Source organism: Procambarus clarkii, chromosome 92 (assembly GCF_040958095.1).
Source record: "Procambarus clarkii isolate CNS0578487 chromosome 92, FALCON_Pclarkii_2.0, whole genome shotgun sequence".
NCBI classification, from domain to species: Eukaryota; Metazoa; Arthropoda; class Malacostraca; order Decapoda; family Cambaridae; genus Procambarus; species Procambarus clarkii.
Window position 1 is genome coordinate 8,313,138 of NC_091241.1, and position 21,482 is coordinate 8,334,619.

The 21,482-nt window shown below is 36.2% G+C and overlaps 1 protein-coding gene across 2 annotated transcripts in view; it reads right to left on the reverse strand.

Annotated features, from left to right (window-relative positions):
• Positions 1 to 1,070: 1,070 nt before the first annotated feature.
• Positions 1,071 to 21,482, reverse strand: part of LOC123775096 (WD repeat, SAM and U-box domain-containing protein 1) — a 30,046-nt gene continuing 9,634 nt past the window's right edge. Inside the window, exons 6-12 of one of the 2 annotated variants that reach the window (XM_069319267.1) lie at positions 13,049 to 13,248; positions 12,672 to 12,907; positions 11,108 to 11,338; positions 10,500 to 10,647; positions 8,350 to 8,499; positions 7,886 to 8,032; positions 1,071 to 3,493 (exon numbers count right to left, since the gene is read on the reverse strand). In XM_069319267.1, the coding sequence (XP_069175368.1) occupies positions 3,465 to 3,493; positions 7,886 to 8,032; positions 8,350 to 8,499; positions 10,500 to 10,647; positions 11,108 to 11,338; positions 12,672 to 12,907; positions 13,049 to 13,248 (1,141 nt within the window). In that variant the 3' untranslated portion in view covers positions 1,071 to 3,464. Of the gene's footprint in view, positions 3,494 to 7,451; positions 8,033 to 8,349; positions 8,500 to 10,499; positions 10,648 to 11,107; positions 11,339 to 12,671; positions 12,908 to 13,048; positions 13,249 to 21,482 lie in introns of those variants that run through there. The other variant, XM_045769957.2, reaches the window with a different exon arrangement.

Consider the following 21,482-nt stretch of genomic DNA (forward strand, 5'->3'; position numbering starts at 1 on the left):
GTGAAGGGACGACGACGTTTCGGTCCGTCCTGGACCATTCTCAAGTCGATTCACAATCGACTTGAGAACGGTCCTGAACGGACTGAAATGTCGTCGTCCCTTCACTTTCAAGTATGTGGTTTGGTCAACGTACAATCTATGATGCATTTCCAAGTTTTAGTGATGATAGGGATCAAAACACCATAGAAAGATGTGCATTACAAAAGTTAGTAAACTGTAAGAATGACAAGTTAACAAGATGGTATAGTCATATTAAATGAGTAGATGATTAGTGGTAGACCACTGGATGAAGACTCACATAACTAACATGGTTCACCCAAAGTCAAGGCAACTAATGCCACATGAAGTTACTTCTGAAACTTAAGGGAATTGTGTACTGCAAACTGGAACTCTTATACAGTAATTATCAAAATTTGACATCTCTCTTGCTATTATTACCTAATGAAGATATTAACCTTGTTATTACATAATCATTAATTAGAAGACTGTTGGAGCATGTGGTAAGAATGCACACAATCATTTTTATGCAAAGTAATTCATTTTGAGACCATTTCTGATTTTTTGTTTTTAGTTTACCATAAAAATTTATAAATATCCTTGAATCTTTTAAGATAAAACTTAAAATTACGGGCAAACTATTCAATCCAAATTTCAGGATTGGATATGATAAAATTTGAATTTCATTAACACTTTCGCACTTTCCGCGAAGGTCACTCAGCCAACCGAATGTGCGCGCGGCGTTTTTATCGCTTAAGCGTAAAAACAAAAATGTGTATACTCTTTTTACTCTTCTGACCTTAGTTCTCATGCTACGTATTTCATTTTGGTACCAACGTGTTCGCAATAAAATTCTCTAGAAGAACATCAGTAAAAAAAGTCACGAAACGTATAGGGATACCAGCACCAAATAAATAACTACGAAGATGACTCGCCGTGAGCGCCCATCAGCAACAAAATGTTTTTACTCTTGGGATTGTAATCACCTCCACACTTATTCTACAGCGTTAATTTTGGTATCAATGGACTCGCAATGAAATTCCCAACACGGTGATATGAATATAAGCGTAGAATAATGATGCGGCCCGCCCGCAAGAGTGTGGGAAGTGGTGAAATTGTTACCCGGTATCGGTGACGGGACGACGCACGGCGCTTTGAAAGTTTATACTTATTTCACTCTCATGACATTAATTTTCTATGTACGTCATTCATTTTTGTGTCAAAGTGTTCGCAATAGAATGTTCTATGTGCCCATAGGTAAAAAATATCAACAAAGCGTAAGTTAGAATAGCGCCAAATATAAAACAACGCTGGAACATATCAGTGAGCGTCAAACACACACGAAATGTTTTTACTTTTGTTATGTTTGTCAAGTTTATACTTGTTGCACACAGTTATTTTTGGTTGTATATTGATCGGAATAAAATTCCCTAAACAGACATATGCATATAATACATGATATGGGGGAAGCATTACCAGTATAAACGGCTAAAGTCACCCACCTGCAACCCGTTTGGGACAAAATACCATTTGATCGAAGTTATCCACACCTTTCATGAACTTATTGTACCATGCAGCCTAGTGGTGAGAAAGAGAGCCTCATAGCGCGCAGTTTGAAACAAACCCAAAGTAAATCGGATAAAAATTGAATTTTATACAAATATTTTAAAAGAGGACTCAACTTTATGTCCACTATGCGTTAGCGTTAGACGAAACGGGACGCGCCGGCGCGTCCAGATAGCGCGAAAGTGTTAATATGAAATTCTGTATATCCAAAGTAAACAATTGCATACTTTCCAAAATTGTAAATATTATTTGAAAAGATCATAAAACTATTGTTTAGTGCATTAAGAATTGTGCATAGTGGTGTATGACAGCCGAGAGAATCATCCAAACTAAGGGTTCGAGTTACTCTAATGAGTTTAAAGGTATAGTATAGTGAGAGGAATACCAAGTAGATATGAGAAATCAGGGTTAAGTGTGACCAGTACACAAGAAATGATAGCGAATAAGGCTGAATGTAATCAGTATGTTAGGAGAGTGAATGTTCGACTTTCTTTTAAATGGCAACTCAATGGAAGTATTTTACACTGGGTTGTATGAAGAAGTGTGGCAATGTGTGGTCGTGCGGGTCATAAATGATGCTGCAATATTTTGCGTAAAAGACGTGGTAAATGGGTAGGGAGTGGCTGCTGGATAATTTTGATCTTAACCTATTTTCTCTCTATTGTCTTCTAAGCTGGCAACTTCCCATCCCATGAAAGTAGGAAAATTGGCAGTGAGGAATTTTACAACATTACAATTATCAATTTATGCCAAAGCATCACACACACACACAGTACATGTGTCAGTGCATCTGGATAAAGCTTTTTAAGTAAAGCTTTATAAATGTAATGTTTTGTTAACCTATAGTAGACCAAACACAGTTAGCACAGCAACACATTTATATAACATTCTACTTTCATAAGGTAGAAGTATTCCCAGTATAATGGGTTGCCTTATACCAGGGTTTAGTGTGATTGGCCAAACACACAATTCAATACCAATGTGACCAATACCCAGGGGTTAAATACATAGCTTGTGATTCACAAAAGGAGACCATCATAAGGCACATTCTATTTGATTAAATTTAGTGAGGTGATGTGAACCTAAATGACCTATTACCACCCACCCTTCCTTTATTGCACAACACGCATCTCAATATACAAATTAACTTGGACTTGTCACAGACCACACCACAGTGCAGTGTTCTGTGGAGGTGTCACATTACTACCACATGCCTTTTTTTGTCACAGATTTGGAAACAAAAAATGTCGAACATTAACCGATGGCAAATCTCAGGCACGGCACGTGATCATGTCATTCAAGCTCAATATGACGGACAAAATATATCGGCTCAATACCAGATTTTTAGGTTGTCTCTGGGGTTTGATATGTACAATATAATAAAAATGAAGTACAGGTGAATGCATTATTACAAGTTTTGTCATGAAATGTTTATACTAAAATATATTCAACCTTTTACCTTATTCCACTTGGAAACTTCCTTGCTCTAAGTGGGAGGCCACATGCAGAATTTTCTCAGAATTCTTAAATAAATAAAATATATTGTATATAAATTCCTTAAAGCATAGAAGAGCTTGTTTATGGTTGCAATGTAAAATTAACTCTTTTAGATGATGTATAGTAATCAGAAATATAAAAGCAAGAAACCATAAAGTAGCAAATACCAATTTGTCTTTCATCACTCAAAAATAGAAAGACTGGTATTCCTCCATTAATCCCTTCTAGGTATATTATTAATAGAATAATTTGTTTCCCCAGGTTGTTACCTTCCAAACGCTATATTTCTAGAACAGATTCATTCACTACAAAGAAAGCATTAGCATGCAGACTTACCACACACTTACTGGAGACCAAGAACCCATCCTTCTCCATGGGTCAGCCGATGCCACCAACCATGCTGCTTAAATACTGCCCATGTGGTCGAGTACCTCTTATGTGTCAAGACAATGAGAAGAAAACTAGTTTATTGGACATTATTATCTGATGTCTTAAAAGGAAAATATTCCTTGAGTAAAGATACTGCACATTGCTTGTGACGCGATAACACCATGCTTGAAAGTGTACCGTTATAAAACAAACATTGCTGACGAGATTAACATCCCTGTTTTTGTTACAAGTTATAAGCAGCCATATTTTTAAGATGTTACACTGCATATACACTGGCAATGTATATGCAGTGTATGCATATGGAGAGGGCTTCCCCATTCCATGATATACATTATATACACAGGCCTTAGTTCTAAACTATGTTCAGCACTGAAATTCACTTAATGGCCCTTAATAATACTCCCATTGTAGATAGGCCATCAGCACCAAATCTCCAACAAATTTCCATTGTGGACAAGACAGTCTATACCTAGTACAGTGCTCCATATATACAATGTACAGTAAAGTATTTACATTCAAGGATTATATAATTATTATTCTAATATTCTTCACCCCAAACTACTTTATGCAAACTTTAGGGAGTAAACTTATTTAACAGGGCGTCCCCCCCATCCACTACAAAAGGGTTACATTTTCAAACAGTTACATGAAGTGAGACATCCCACAGGTGCAATGCTAGAAATGGGGGATGCAATCCCAGACACCAAAAATTATCATATTAATATTTTTGGGGGACAAAAAACTCAGCATGTTTATTACCTTGAATGATGGAGTTATCATGCTTGTCAATGTTGGCTATTTTTTAAGAGCTCTAATTATATGAATAATTAAATGAAAATACATGTAATTACCTAAGTGTAGTTACAGGATGGGACACCGGGACACCACGAGCAATGTTGGTGGTGTTCCGTCTTTCCAGCATTCTGTTGTACGTGTATAATGCTTTCGAACTACTGATGGTTTTGACCTTCACCAGCTTCTCACCTAACTTGTTCCAACCGTCTACAACTCAGACGTACTGTATTCTGTGGGAGCCATTGTGTACCGAATCTTGAGTAGGCCATTTGTAATTCATCACATAAGTAACCATCTCCCACTCTCCAGCAGTCACCAACTCTGATCCTATCCCACCCTACACAAGATCTGGTCTTGTTCAAATCATGCAAGTTTGTGGCTCACTGAAGCCTTGTGAAGCAGTCACTCTTAACTTTATCATATTCCCATAAACACCACTCCCATAAATCCTACACCCACATACCAACCCTCTCACTCCTGACACACACTCACCTGCTACCAACACCCACCCATCAAACCACTCCCAAGAAACTCCTGACAGGATGGCTGCCTGTGACACGACAAAAGTTGCTGGCTGTCTCAATCCCCAACATAGATGGTGAAATATTAAAGAAATTGTTCATGACCTTTGTGAGACCAAATTTGGAATATGCAGCAGTTGTATGGTGACCATTTCAATAAACTGGAAAAGGTGCAACTAAATGACTTTTGGAAGTCAAAAACAAGAGCTACGAGGAGAGGTTAGAGGTGTTAAATATACCAAAGCTAGAAGATACAAGAAAAAGAAGTGATATGGTCACTACGTACAAAATAGTAACAGGAACTGACAAAATTGACATACAAGAACATTTGAAAACTTTAACTTCAAGAACAAGAGAACACAGGTTCAAACAAAGGAAACAAAGCTAATAAAAAACATTAGAAAGTTAACTTTTGTAAACAGAGTGGTAGACTGTTGGAACAAGTGAGGTGGTGGAGCTAAAACTGACAGTAATTTTAATGTCATATGACAGAGTACTGGGAAGACGGGACACAATAAGCTTAGTTCTCATTCTGTAATAACTCTTTGGTAAATACACACACACACATTTATATTTACATCTATATACAGTACTATATATTTATATAAATATATCAATATACTATATATGTATATACAGTATACATATCACTATACTGTACTATATATTTACATATAAATATCAATATACTGTTTATATACATCTTTTATACACAACATAATATAGGTTAATTATGTACAAAAAATCTCAAGAGAGAATAAAGTTTCCATGCATGTACTGGCGAATAATGTTACCATCATAAATGATAATTAAGAATGTTTGGGTGGATAAGTAACTCATAATTTAGTAGTTTAGTACAGTCAAATGAACCACAGTCAAATGAACCACAGTCAAATGAACCACAGCCAAATGAACCACAGCCAAATGAACCACAGCCAAATGAACCAATCATTCATGTCCAGATGTCATGTCTAGCTCAGATAACCCTAATGAAAAGCAAATAATTTAACAAATGGAAAACAAAATAATGCAAGCTCATATTTTCATGGTTAGACAACAAATACACATGGCAACTGCAACTGAAAACATTTAAGGGAAGAAAAAGTACTCAAAAGATATCCTTTTGAGTAAATGTGTAGTGGTTCTGCCAAGCAGGAATAAAGAAAGTTGTGGCCCGGAGACAGGAAAGAACAACCAGAGCAACATAAGAAGAAAGAAGTGCTATGTACATTACAGCATGACAGTATGTCTGGCCTTTTAAAGAACAGCTAGACTTGCAATAACAGATAAAACGCTAAAATAAATTAACTAATGTGTATCGACACTTTAAACAACCTTACAAGTAAAAAAAATTATTTCCATGCATTGGTCCCCAGATATATTTTTGTTAAAACATGCAATGCTCTATTCAGGAGTGAATATGCAATATATGATTATTCTAATTTTATCAAGAAACTATTTTTTCAACATAATTAGTTACCATTCATTAAAGAAGCCTACATTTTAACAAGTTAATGGAGTAAAGATATTATTATTTACGATGATTCTACATGTGGCCACCACCTAAAATAATGGAATAAGGTGTTAGTGGTATATGTGTACGAACACACATCACCAATTATAAAACTATGAAACAAGCAGGTGACAATTTCTGGACATGCTATTAAAAGAAGCTTTCTTTCTTTCCTTTGTCAACACTAAATTTCCTATTTTATATTTTATCAATAATGATGCTCAGCACTTAAAATTGTTTTAATATACAGTAGTGCAACCTCAAAAGAACGTACTAATCGGGACCAAACCAATGAGCTGTGGTGCAGTGGTCAACTCGACTTAAATAACCCAAGTTAGAGAACCGAGGAGGAGGAGGAGGAGATGTTTTACCGCATATCCTTGAACCTGACGCCACTCATTACTTTAGGCAAGTAAATAGGTACCCGTGAGTTAGGCAACTATTTTGGGTTGCATTGTGGGAAAGGTCAGTTGTTGGCCTAGAAAGACTTCAGTAACCCTAACAGACTTCCTGTTCCCAACAACGGAAAACTAAGTTTTCATTATGTCAAGATTTTTGCAATTTTCAACTGTTTATTACAACTGTTTCATTTATTTTTTATAGTAAATAATAAAATAAGGTTCTTTGGATTTGTATACACTCAAATATTATATAGTCAAAACATTTATAATGTACAGTATTATAAGATAAATTAATTTAAGAAAAAAGTCTGAATACAGAAAGTGGGTACAGTACACAGTCCAGTACTGTAATGCATACAGTGCAGAATATGGATCATTATACACTATAATACTGAACTGTCATTTACACACATGATATCTTGTTTTATTTACTCATGTGATATCTGTACTCTAGTACAGTACACTGTACTAGCTCTTAACACCAAACTCCTCTTGCCTGTCACATTTTCTGTCAATTTAGTCTTTTCATCTATATTAAGGTCCTCCTCCTCTTCCTCCTCCCGGCTTCAGCCTCACTACTGATGTTGAGAGACATCTTTTCACTCTTGACAGAGACATATCGACAGTCCAAGAATGTGTTCATGGAAAATGTATCATAAAATGTATTATACAATGTGCAGCAAGAGTACGAGTATTTTTTATCATGATTCTTTACTGGTAAATGCAAGACAACAGTGAAAACAATGAGAAAAATATGAAAATAAGAGTACATTTTCATCAAGTCAGTCTAGTGTATTTAGGCATCATGGCTGAACATACACTGTGATCCATTGTACCAAAGTTTGTCCAGTACTAAATTCTTTCCATTGCACCAAGGACTTTTCCCCTTCAATTGTGATCTGTTCTATTATGGTTGCACTGTATACTGTATAATTATGATGGTCCAACTCAAGTTAACCCACAAACACCAGTAATAGTCTGATAGTCTCACTGAAATTTCCACATGAAGTACTGAACTCTATACTGTATTACAAACCCTCGTGTCATTCTACCTGTGAAAACAAAGCCGTCTTACTGACATAATGTGTATCAAATATTTGTTATTGTATCACTGAGAGTCTCAGCAGTAACATTCCTTGTACGCTACATTAGTATTCTTACTGGAACAACAATCAAGCATATACATAACCTGCAAGGTCACATACTTTCCTCCTTGTACCTCTGTATTAAAGTCCGTAGAGTGCGATTAGGAGTGAGCGTGAGGTGAGAGAGCTTCTCATTGGTCATTGGACTTGTGCGTTTACCACTAGCCAGCCAAGCTTCCATTGCCACCCGTTCATAGGTGAATCCATCTGAATATAAAATAATGATAATTACCATAAGTATTTAAAACAATCTTATTAGTATTTGCACAACACAATATTCAACTACTAATAACCATTACAGTATCTAAAATATGCAGTTAACACTTGTTTGAAAATGGTGAGGCAATTCTCAAGGCAGAATGCTTTGCATGTTAATTGTGTAAAAACAAACTATAGAAATAAATTATAATGGTGACGATGCAATATTTATTATGGGCAGGTGTTCTGAGAGAACTATTGTATATCATACACAATCATTTTTTATTTTCTTCTTGAATACATCTCTTGTAATTTCAGCTACCAACCTGCACATAAAACAGGGTCATTTATTAACTCCTGTGTAATAGGACACAGGTACTCTGTAGGAGGTGTATTAGCAGTTTCCTTATTGGTCTGTAGATCCTGCGTAGATTTACGAATCAGTCGTAGAATTTTGTTGCGATGGCCTAAAGCATCTGTTGAATGAAATTAGTGAATTTTTTTTTGTTACTGTATACAGTATACAATAAAACATGAGAATAGCAAATAAAGACAATTTAAAAAAAAAAAAAAAAAAAAAGGTTATTTATCCAGATTTCAGCGGGTGCATGCATTAAATAAGCGAGTAACAAAGTGAGAAGTTTGTTGTGAATCACATTTTTAACATATCAATTCTAAAAGTAGCCTCAAGAAAATGGTAAATTCTTTATATGAATCAAATTAAATCAAAAGCTTCACAAATGGTTGTACATTTATAACTGAGAAGGTTTACCAAAAATTTACAGTAAATTAATGGAGTAAGTTTCACAACAGCAGCATAGCACGTAGACTATCATTATCCCAATGCAACACAATAATAAAAATATGAGGTGGGAGGAAAGGTTTTACCTCACCTGTGTGAGACAATTCACTGGTAGAGCTGTGCACTTTGAACACTCATTGAAGTTAGACCTTTTGTGAGATTGATCTGCACTCTAGAGGGCCATTGAACCTACTCCTCTTATTACTTGTTGATTTATGGAGTAAATTACCAGGTAACATAATAGATGTGGGATCGCTGGAGTGTTTGAACCATAGCTTAGACATGAGTATGAGTGAGTTTGGGTGGATGTAAATAGAAGCTGCCTCGTATTGGCCAAAAGGCTTCCTGCAGTCATCGTGTATTTTTACGTTTTTCCAGGAGCATGACATGCTCATGCATGGGTTGTGCATGGCAGAATTATGAGTGACGTGCACCTCTTAGAGGCACTCACATCCTCCAGTATGGATAAGGTTATCTACACACATCTTTGTGTGATGGCTTGTCACAGGGATATCGTGTGATAGGTTCTAGTTACTGATCTCAAATTCAGCCATTAAAACTGATGTAATGGTAAACTAAAGGTCCTTAAATCAGGTGGTAATTTCCCGAGGATCATATAATTTAGTAAAAATATGATCTGGAAGAAATTACTTAACCTAATAATACAGATTTCACAACAGCCCCCTCAGGAATACTGATTTTTTCTGACAAATTCAAAATTTTAAGGGAAGATCTAATGGGCAAATTAGGTCCGCTATTTAGAGGGATTCATTATATAAAGGTCTGGATTTTTGAGGGTGCAGTATATACAAAATACAAAGCACAATAAAATGCATTTAGAACCTTTAGCACTAGAGACTTTGTACAGCATCTCACAATATATATTAGTTTGCACAATTCTACATGTGAAAAGTGGGTATACAGTATTTCATGTGTATGATAATACTAACTTCAAATATGCACTATGATACTAATTTGCCATGTGTATGGTTGTACATGTGCAAAGGGGTACCACTTTCCCATTTGAAAAATCATACTAATTTTGCATGTGCTGGGTGGTATGTCACACATGCAAGGTGATACAGTGTTACTGTACATTGTAATGTGCTAGATGGTACTAATGCAATGTGCAAGGGGCATTACTAATTTCACACATAAAAACAAGTAATAATCTTGCATGTGAAAGGCAGTACTAAAGGCACATATGAAATACGGCTTCTAAATTTACATAAATACTATATACATGCTCTTTATTGAGATTTAGACCTCAGACCACTGAATGCTATTAGGTTAGGCTATTCAGTACCATGTTTTTCATGATTGTGTGTGTGTGTGTGTAGGGTGAACAGTTAAGGAACAATGCCCAATTGTTCTACCTGGCCTGTGACTTGCTCCCGAATCATTCTCCGTTGAGAGGCAACCAGCTGAGGACGGTAACCACCATGGCACATAGAAAACTAATTTTACATGTTGAAAGCTGTACTAATTTGATGTGTGTAAATGCTTAATACTTTAAAAACCAAGGTAGTCTAAGCACTCTTGAAAAATTTGACTTTTTTTGACCTACTGTACTCAAACATATGTATGTATTGTTCTGTATGTACTGATATGTTGTATCGTCATTTTCTTTAGTTATATACAATACTTTGTATATAATATAAAAAATAGACATACCAACACTAAGTTTTTGCTCAAGGATTTCATCTGTCATTGCCAACAATTCTCGACCATCAATAGCATGTGAACGGAAATTGTGAGAATATTCTGCTAAGCCTTGTTCAACCAGCCAGCCACACACATCCTCACAGTTCCACTCCACTAGCTGAAAGTCAAAAATATTTCTGAAACTACATACAAAAGAAAGAAATGATTAACGATGAATACGTATCAGTGGTTATAGAGTACCTAATATTATACGGTAATGTATAATAACCCAACCCACGTATGAAATGGAAGTGATGACGTTTTAGTCTTACCAAGTTGTGACATGGCAAAGTGCGTCACTGTAAGGCATAGAGATGATGAGGTGAAAAATCACTTTCATGTGTGGCTTGAGTTATTATTTTTCTCTACATATATAAGTATATTCTTGTGATTATTATTATAATCTTTTATAATTATTATTATTTATATAATTTCTGTATAATTACTATTAATATTTTTGGTACAAAATTTTTGAAGAAATACGCCAGGATTTCATTAAGTTCTACATTTATTAGCATATACTGGTAGCCTAATTTATTTGTAACTTGTTCTACACCAATGAAGAGGTAACAACACACCTTAATATTTTCTCGAAACCTCTGTGATGGAAACCTAACCAGCAGTTTTTTATGATCAGCAGCATGCCGCCTGGGTATCTGAGCGAGTGAACTTGTAGCAGCATCAACCCGCCACACGTGGACAACACGATCACCACTTCCAGCAGCTACCAAGGCTCCATCATCACTAAAGGCACACGAAGTTACATATCTCTTGTGCCCTTCTAATACACCAAGGGCTGTTAGCCTCATCTGCAAACAGAACAATGCTTTTATACAGATAATTTAGACCTTTGAATTTTGTTTGGTAAAGCTCCTGACAGCAAGAAATTTTTTCCAGTATGGCATGAATTACTCAAAATTTAACATGGCATAAATATCATGTAGTGCAACCATTTCCTTTACCACCAAAAAATCTGCTAGTGCAATTCAAATGGGACAAAATGGTACAGATTTTTTGCATGTTTTCTACCTTACAAAATTTGGAATAAAATATATTTGTGTCAACACATCCATGAATAAGTTACTTGTTTTAAACACTGGCATAATTAAGGTGCCTCCTTGTGTAGTATGACTTCATGTAACAAATTTTTCCTGGAATGTATAATGACAAGGCAAAACCACCATTTCGCTTTCAGGAGGCAGTAGTAGTGTAGGCAAATGAGATGCAATGTCATTCTAAATTCTCTCTCTTCCTATGAATTAATTACAACTGGATTAGTATTCTGATCCTCATGAAAAATTATCATAGCGTAATACAGTAATCAATCTGAGATAATAATTGAAAGTTCGAGAGTAAGGAGACATGGAGCAGAATCACCACTAGCTGCTTAACCATGGGGAAAGTCTGGACATTTTGTCAGTTGCCATTCATACTTGAGCCAATCAAATTTAGGCATCCATACTTGAGCCAATCAAATTTAAGCATTCCTGATTGGCAAGAACAATTGTGATTCACTTGGCTTCCATCCACAATGAGGACCTCATTCTAACTGTGGACTTGTTATAAGGCTTATTATATAAGCATTAGACTGACTTGGCCACAAGATCACTGAATATAGCCCCCCCTCATATTCCTAATAGTACAGTCTTTACATGTAAATGGAGTTAATATCTATGCCTAGGCCATAGACAGAGTCCCAAAAGGCATCACCAATGTAGTGTCCCAACTCAAGAGTCAGACCCTACTTAAGGCTATACCAAACAACTGCAGAGAAGATGTACTAAGAGATGTACATTTTTGAACAATCAATGCCAGAAAGAAAACCCTGAAACAAAGCTAAAAGAAAAAAATATAGTCAGATATGTAAATGACTGTGCACCCCACTGAAGAAAGTACTAAAGCAATGGACCCATTGCACAGTGACATATACTTAAGGAATAAATAGTAAAATTGATTGAACAGGCTTTTGTAATTACAGTATTGCCAACATATGCTATTCAAATGGAGTGATGCAAGAATATTATAATTTCAAGGAGGTGGTATTGACATTTTTTATAGTAAACTCCTGCAATTAGGAAAAAAAATAGTAACAAAAATCTTGCAAAAGAAAGGTTGATCATAGGTAATGCTGAGCCAACTTACTGGATCCCAGAGTCTGACAGTCTTGTCTCCAGATGCAGATGCCAAAATTAGTCCGGTGGCACTAAATCTGACACACATTATAGGTGCACAATGACCACATAAAGTCTGGTGAAGTGTAATGGATGGTGTGCTGTCTCCTCCCAGGACCTGACTCTCTATCTCCACAACCCACAGGTGTAGCTCATTATCTTGACCTCCTGAAGCTAACAGGTATTGTTTTCCTATTATGCCATGTTCTGAAAAACAATTATTTTTGTTTACATAAAAACTGCCTCAATTTATCACACAAGTCATCCTAGGTATTAAAAAAAAAAAATCAATGTTTAAATTTTCTATTTTTATTTTAAGTTACTAAATTTTTAGCCCAATTTACTCACCTTCTTTGCCAAATGCTGGACTAAAGTGGAGGGATGATACTCCCAGGTCATGAGCCTCGGCCTTCATGGCAAGGGGTACAGAGTGGCCATAACGGGCATCCCACACTCTTATTTCTCCCCCACTGGTGCCTGTTGCCAGGTAGCAACTGTCCGGAGTAAAGCTAACGCTGGTCACTGTAGACTCGTCTCCACACATCCGTCTACAAGCAATAAATGAAAATATTATTTATAATTTTGCTAATTCTAATTCTTAGTCTACATACACCTGGCTGTGTTGCCATGATGTCTAACTGAACTTACATGCTCACATCAGTGTTTCAAAACAACAAATATGGCACTAGAAAAGAATTTGACAAGCATATCCTGTAGTCCCAATCATCTTTATCAACTGGTTCAAAGAAATCAAACCATTAATGATGTCACCTGTTTCCATTACTGACAAGTTCATAACATTATTGCAGAGAAACACATACAGTATTAGCTTAAAAAAAAAATAAAAAAATAAAAGTGTACTTCAAATTACTATTGCAGTGTAGTTACACCAAATAATGCCTATCAGCAAGTGTTCTCTATACATCAGTATCTATTATCTATTTGCAATTGATTTGGGTGTCAGACAATATCAGACCCCATCAGTGTAACCTCACATTTGCAAGGGAGGGAGGGAGAGTTATCACGAGAAAGTGCCGAGCCATTATGACAATACTGTACTGTAATGGCTTGGCGCTTTCTTCAAGATAGTCTTGAAGCTTCAAGACTGAGTGAAACTAGCATCCACCATCTCACTTTGCACAATCTTGTAAAATCATCACAGCACAATTTTGTGGAAAAACAACTCTTGCCTACAAAACCACTCACATTTCTTAAAAGGATAACCAACTATACAGACCAAAGGATTGCAGGCAATGAGTCACAATAATGTGGCCAAAGTATGTTGACCAGACCACACACTAGAAGGTGAAGGGACGACGACGTTTCGGTCCGACCTGGACCATTCTCAAGTCACAATCGACTTGAGAATGGTCCAGGATGGACCGAAACGTCGTCGTCCCTTCACCTTCTAGTGTGTGGTCTGGTCAACAGATCAAAGGATTCCCAGTTGACATAATGTATATAGACTTATCTAATGCATTTAATAAACAAAGTCTCTCTCTCAATAATGAGAGAGCCCAGAAACTACAACTGCACAAAATCAATGATAAAATTCTGGAATTGATATAACAGAGGTTATAGCAATTCTGGAATTGATATAACAGAGGTTATAGCAATTCTGAATATAACAGAGGTTATAGCAATTCTGGAATTGATATAACATTGCTTTGCATGTTAAAACATGCAAAGCAAAATCATCCAAAAATAAACAGAATTAGATTGGATAATTTTTATGAGCATGGTGTCACAACTATTTTAAGGCTCTTTTAGTAATTTAAAACATTAAACAAACCAATTATCAAATTCATAGAAGTTACAAAAGTTTACAGACTACAGGAAACTGGGAAGCAAAATTGATATTGTAGCCTTGCATACTAATATTTATGAATTTTCCTAAATGGTCAAAGGACTAGTAAATGTACTGAAAAACATTTTCCCTGTATTCAAACATTTTGAAAACTGAAACATATAAATCTATTCATGTGGGTCATAAATATAAGATCACAGCTGCAACAACTCATAGGAAGACTTTCCAACAAATTAAATAGAAAAAATCCTTTGAGTAATAGTTTACCCTTAACTGAAAACTGATCAAAGAAACATATTACTGTATAAACTATGCTGACTAAACCCTGCAAATAATCAACTGAACCTTCAACTTCTTTGAATAGGTTAAGCTGAACAAATCCCTTGTGCACTTCCACCTGGAAATCTTGCATAAAAAAATAAATAAATAAAAAATAAATAAATTATCATACAATCAACACAGAGCAATGAAAATTATTATGGAACTAAGTCAATCTCATACTGGACCACAAACGGCAGAAGACTCCAGGACTATAAACTCTTTAAACATGACACTACAAGTCTGAACTCATTGATAGTTTGAGAATACTGAGTAAGTTGATATACATAAATCCAAGCAAAGTCCTTTAGAGATCCATGTTTCAGGTATCAATTCAAGTTCACCATGCCCTAGTGTATGACAGAGAGCAGAAGATGCTTTTCACCCAAAGGGCAATAACTCGTTCAATCTGCGATTTAACCCCTGCACTGCACTCCTGTTTTTGGCAAAAATTTCATGGTGCAGCAGTTGTTTAGGACATATTTTTGTTGTTTTTATAAATGTTCAGTTAATGTTAATGTCAAAATGTTTCCAAACTCAGTCATTTCCATTTAAAATCACAAAAAGTGATGAAAACATTAAAACATGGCCTACCGGGGTAATTAAAAACAAATCGCACATCGCTCAAAGCACCTTAAGGCATTTTGCACAGTTGAGTGGTTAAAGACCATCATAGTACTACAGTTCAGCTTTATAAACCTCTCAAGAAAAAGAATGGGGATTGTTACTAAGACTACTAGTGATAGCAGCTACATCACAAATGCTTTCTACTTGTACTGTGCAAACCTGATGGATACATTTTGGTACTTGTTATAAATTATTACAAGCAGCAGCTAATTCATGAATACTGAAGGCCAAGAGTAATAGTTGGTAAATCCTTCATTCCATATGTAAGTGGAATGAAGCACATTCTTCCAAAAGCAGACATGTTAAAGGGTACAAAGCCATCTTTCTGTACCGGTTTTTTCAGCTTATGGCAATGAAACTGTAGGACCATATTCAACATGCAAGGATCTTGCAGCAATGCCTACCCAATGGTGGCAAGTATGATTCCAAAAGTTCTTGACTTGCCTCCTGAAAGAGGTTGGAAGCATGTGAGGATCATGGATTAACTTAGTACTGAAGAGAACTACCAGCAGTAATCAATCACAGAAGACATGAACATTCCCAATTAATGCTTAATAATAAATAATTTGCTATCAAAGCACTCCTCACCCACCACCTTGCCACACCCAGAGTGAACTAGCATTCCTGTTGTACTTTAAACCTTGTGCTAGGAGAGTGAGGGGTATATGCTATTAATGTTTCACGAGCAAGGTAACCTCAAGGTAGCATGTATTCTTGTCTCACCGAGTGATCCTCGATGTCTACACCATTTTGGTATTTGTTTCAAAGTTGTCTTCCCTTGAACTGCTAGAGAAGACCAGTAACCCCTAGAGTTAACTTTCAAGGTTTTTGGGCTCCTTTAGGTGGACAACTCTCGTGGTGACCCTGGGTAATTATGCCTATTAAGGCTTATACATGGGGTTACCCAGTGTATATAAGCTTGGAGAGTTACTAAGGGGGGCCCTGCAAGTAAGAAAATTATTACAACATAACTATGGAAACCTCAGCTTTTATGAAAGAAACCAATTTCTATTATTCTTGTGAGGTCACAGAGAAAACCAAACTCCTTTGTGAAGGAGTCTGGTTTTCCTAACCAAACCTAACACACACAACTATTTCAATACCAACTAAAAATAATCACAAAAATATACTGCAGTCCAGTATTTAAGGCAATGATTTTCTCATGTATAAAATTTGCATATATAAAAATGAAAGACGATAAAGGAACATACCTACTTCTCTCTTCCCGTCCCTCACATACACTGTGTAGCCACCTCGGCACACAGGTCCACCTAACTTAAATACACAAAGAACCACTTATTGTCACGACATATTAATAGACAAAATGAATGTATGCAAGATGTAGTGACACTACACTGAAGCAATACATGGGGGGTCACCTTGGTAAATGAAATAACATTCACACTGTGTAAAGATGTTGCCAGTTACATAAGTGAGACCAACCAATCATAGTAGTATCAATGGCATCAACATTATTTATTTAACATTTATCATATACACGGGTTTGTGACATTCGTTCCTCACTAAACACAATGAACATAAAAAATTAACAACTTCAATTTCCCTTTCCTCAACTTTTCTGCTGCACAAATTTCACTTTTCAGAATAGTTGCTGAAATAATATTTTTCACACACAATCCCAGTTTCTCAAAGTTGACATGTAAATAATCATGCAAAACTTTTCAGTCTCACAATGTTATTTTCCACATCTCAATATGTTTAGATAACCTGCAGAAAAAAAGAATGAATAATTGTTGCATGCACTATTCCATTAACGATGCTGCATGAGGTGGCAATATTCTGTACAAAAGTAAAGAAATGCAAAATCATGAAATGACACAAACAGGAAAAATGTTTAAAGCAGAATTTCTTCCCAATACCACCACCTGGGCCCAGCTGCACCTTACATGCACCTGAACACGACCAGCACTGGTGGAGAACAATATCAAATATCTCGTACACAAGAAAACATGGTAGTGTAGACCTTCCAGACACATGTACACTTACAAAATTATCCTTTGCAAGAGAGGAGAGCAGTTATATAAGCCACAGTGTATACCACAGGCGGCACGACGGTCGTGAGAGGTGCACGAAATGTGACGTAACACGTTTAACAAGATAGTCTAGTAAACCATATAGTATTGTGCAATGCTTGCTATACATTACCTCCATGGTGCTTTGTTGACTATTGTATAGTAAGTGAATAAATAATATTAGTAGATCTGCAAAATATTCCCTATCACATTTTATTAGCTTTCTGGAATTTGTTTTATTTATCCCTCATACTGAGTTTATTCCAAGTAAAATGGCATGGAAAAGGGCAATAACCTTATTAAAGAAAATCTGTGTAAAAAAAAATCTGCAGAAAAAAAAAAACATGCAAAAGATTTTTTTAACCATGAGCTGGAATTTATACTTGAAAGTAAAAATATAAAATAAGGTTTATTTACAGCACATTAATACAGTAAAGTGTAAATACTGTACAGTATTACGTAAACAAATGTATTCTCATGCACGAACTACACATCAAGGCTTATGTCCTTGCTTGTGTGTGCGTGTGCACACACACATGCGTACAACTCACCTTAGTAAACACTTTTCGGGGGATTGCTTGTTTCTGAAAAGATGTTTATGAAAATAAATTGCAAAAATTAAGAAGAAAATTACAATCTCAAAAGCCACATCAGCAGCCAATTCCCACAATTCATTAACTTTTGCTAAAGAAAAAAACGACTGCAAAACGTGTGGTTTTACCATACTGCTTACTGCACTTTCAAATCCTCCTGATAAACTACTGTACTTATAACGCACACAACTTAATGCCAAATAGGTAATAATTTACTAAAAAAAGAAAATCATCACACATAGAGATCTATAAAGATCATCTGCCAGTCACTGTCAGTCAAACAAATGTGAGTTGTAAGCAAAAAACACGTAATCATTCTATACCGGCACTCTTTACAAAACTGTCAAAGCACCTAAGCATATGCATCAGTACAAATCTAACATGCTGAAGTTCAAATAATTATTCCACTTTCAAAATGAACAAATGGAAAAATACAACAGAAACTAACAAATTTATATAATTCTAAAAATGCAATATTTTATGCAATGCACATCTGTAAACTCAGTTTTGTAAACATTAGGGATTGAGTTGAGCAGTGCAAATGAAAATCAATTTTTTAAGCGATTCATTTGGTGGCTTCCTGAAGTAAGATCTACTGTGTCTTAAGGACATGATCATGCACAGTCAAGCAGGGTGGTATAATAGCACTGGCATTACAAGGTACTTTTCAAGTGGTCTCTGCAGGGTCATAGTAGTACTAGGTCACTGAAGAGTATTCAATTCAGCATAGAAAGACTGATAGTCCAACATCCATTCATAAAAACTCTAACTCAAAGCCCTTTCTGATACCCTCGTTGTGCACCACAGGTGAATGTCAAGGATGTGCTCTTGCTAACTCCTAGCTGGCCAGCTTGGGAACCTGTGCCAACCAGCCCCTGATAGCAGCAGCAGCACCACACATCTGGGTTTCATCATCTGAGTCACCCCACACACATCCTGTTGCCAGGAACAAACTTTTGCACTGGAAAAATGGGAATATAAGGCAGGAAGTTGAATAGTCTGCTCAGGTTTCTGAGCAGCTGAATGGACTGCTCAGAAAGGCACTTCATATAATTCAAAGCATTATTTCCAAGCAATCTCATTTAGCTGCTTCCTAAGGAAAGATTTAAAACGATAAATAATGCAAAATAATGGGTCGACTCGCCAGTCCCGGGAACACCGTAGGGAAGAAAGCACACCATCCTGCACAGAAGAATCAAGTGGCAAGGTCCCCAGGACAGCTGACACCAGAGAGGCCAAGCAGGAAGACAATCTGGACAAAGTTACACACCAGTGACACAGCAAAAGGGCTTGCTAAGGTCGTGTTCTGCAACTAATCCTAGAGTTCAAATTTCCTAGCAAGACAGATGGAAAGGTCTTAAAACTTGTGTTGCTCTATACTTCAGCTAACAAGGGCACAGGGGCCTGACCCACATATTATCTGACAATTGTGCCCAGACCAAGATGTTCTAAGAGTATACAGTATAGTACAGTACCAGTAGCTACATTGTTAATCCCTAATAACTAGTGATGGTCCAATATATTGGAAACAAAAATCCTGTGCAAATTAATTCCTTCATTGGTCATCAGTAAACAGATGCCCACCATTTTTGACACTTCACTCCAGTTCCAGCATGCTAAACATTGCCATCAGGCAGGTGATCATTTATGGCACACAATCAATAGCTAGGAAGAAGGAAAGGATAAAACATGAACCTGCCTACTGACAGGAAAGAAAGTCAAAGTATGATATGGCTTGGGGGTAGAAACCTGGATGTGTGTTTAGTGCTGCTACCTGGTGGTAGTCAGTGCAAGTACTCAAGGAGGCCAATTGGTAGTTAGTGGAAAACTTGCCTTGGCATTCACCAGTGATAATAAAAAGGGTAAGGAAGGGCTTTAAGTTTTTAAAATAAGTTTTTTCACACTTTTAAGTTTTAGTTTCAAGGCTGGACTGAATTCATTTCAGAGACTGGTACTGTAATACCATTTATAACCCTGCAGGGATGGTGCAGAAAGTTTCATGTGGCTTAGTTTTGTTTTTTAATTCCATGTTTATTTATATATACTGTATTTATATATACATTACATATCTGTACTTGTGCATTCTGTACTACAGATATTACATTCATACATACATACACACAACATAATATCCATACATGTGTACATACATAGATCATGACAGTTAAAAAAAATAATGCCCAAAATTCTTAACAGTGAAGCAGGTAGCTTGGTATGTGTTCCATTGAAAAACATTCAGTGAAATATAAGGTCTAGTTCTTTGCAGGCAAACTTGTGCAAGTAGCCAGTGTTTGTGGCAGTAGGTGGTGGTGGTGGTGGTGGTGGCATGAAGCACGAGCTGAGCAAGAGCACTGCAAGAAAGGTGCTTATCTCAAATATCTATGTGCAGAAGATATACCGAAAACAGTGAGCAACTTTCGGAGAAAACCAAAGGTTAGAAATGTCACACTAAGAGCCATTGACATCTAGAGTGGTTAGAAAAGGAGTAAGACTTAACAGCTCCACTGAAGAATAACTCTTCAGCCAAAAATTAATTGTATTTACACAAAACTGCTGTGGCAACATCATGTACTGTATACAGTATCATCAAATTAATGGAAATGGAAATAAATTGAACAGTGAAGGGAAAAATTTGGAATGTGATGGACCAATGAAAATTACCATTACATACCAACAATGATCCAGTAGAACAAAGCAGATTCACCATCTTTCCCCAAGATATGTTTTCTGAAAGTGTTACAGCAGATAAACTACATACCAGTATTGATATGCAGGAGTCCAAAGCAAAACAAGAAAATACAATGCTAAATTTGACCAATTTGACTCTTGGCAAGAGTTGCTAACTTTTGTTCATGATTAAAAATTATAATTTAATAATAATTCATTGTATCAGGGACAGGCAGCCAAGAGTGTATTAATACACATTAGACTTATAATCAAGTTCTCCCCCTCCCCCCACCCAGGATGCAACCCCACAAGCTGACTAACTACCGAGTACAGTACCTACTTACTGCTAGATGAACAGTTCCATTAGGCGATAGGAAATGCCCAATTATTTCTGTCCTGCCGGGGATTCGAACCCAGAATTCTCGATTGCGAGTTGTGAACGAACCCGACTATACTACCGGGATCCTACAGGTGACATTTCAAGTACTGTATGTCAATATGTAAACTTACAAATGTTTAAACAAAGGCTGTAAATGCTACTTTTTTTTTATATAACACCAAGAGTGATAAAAACGTATTTAACTATTTCACATTTATTACTAAACTGCTGTAATTTGTCCTCAGACAAATTCTCTGCAATACAATTAATTTCTTGTATGGTTTCCCCATCCTTTTAGTAAAAATATCACAAACCCCACTTTCTCTTAATTACTGCCCTAATATGTTTACTAATATTG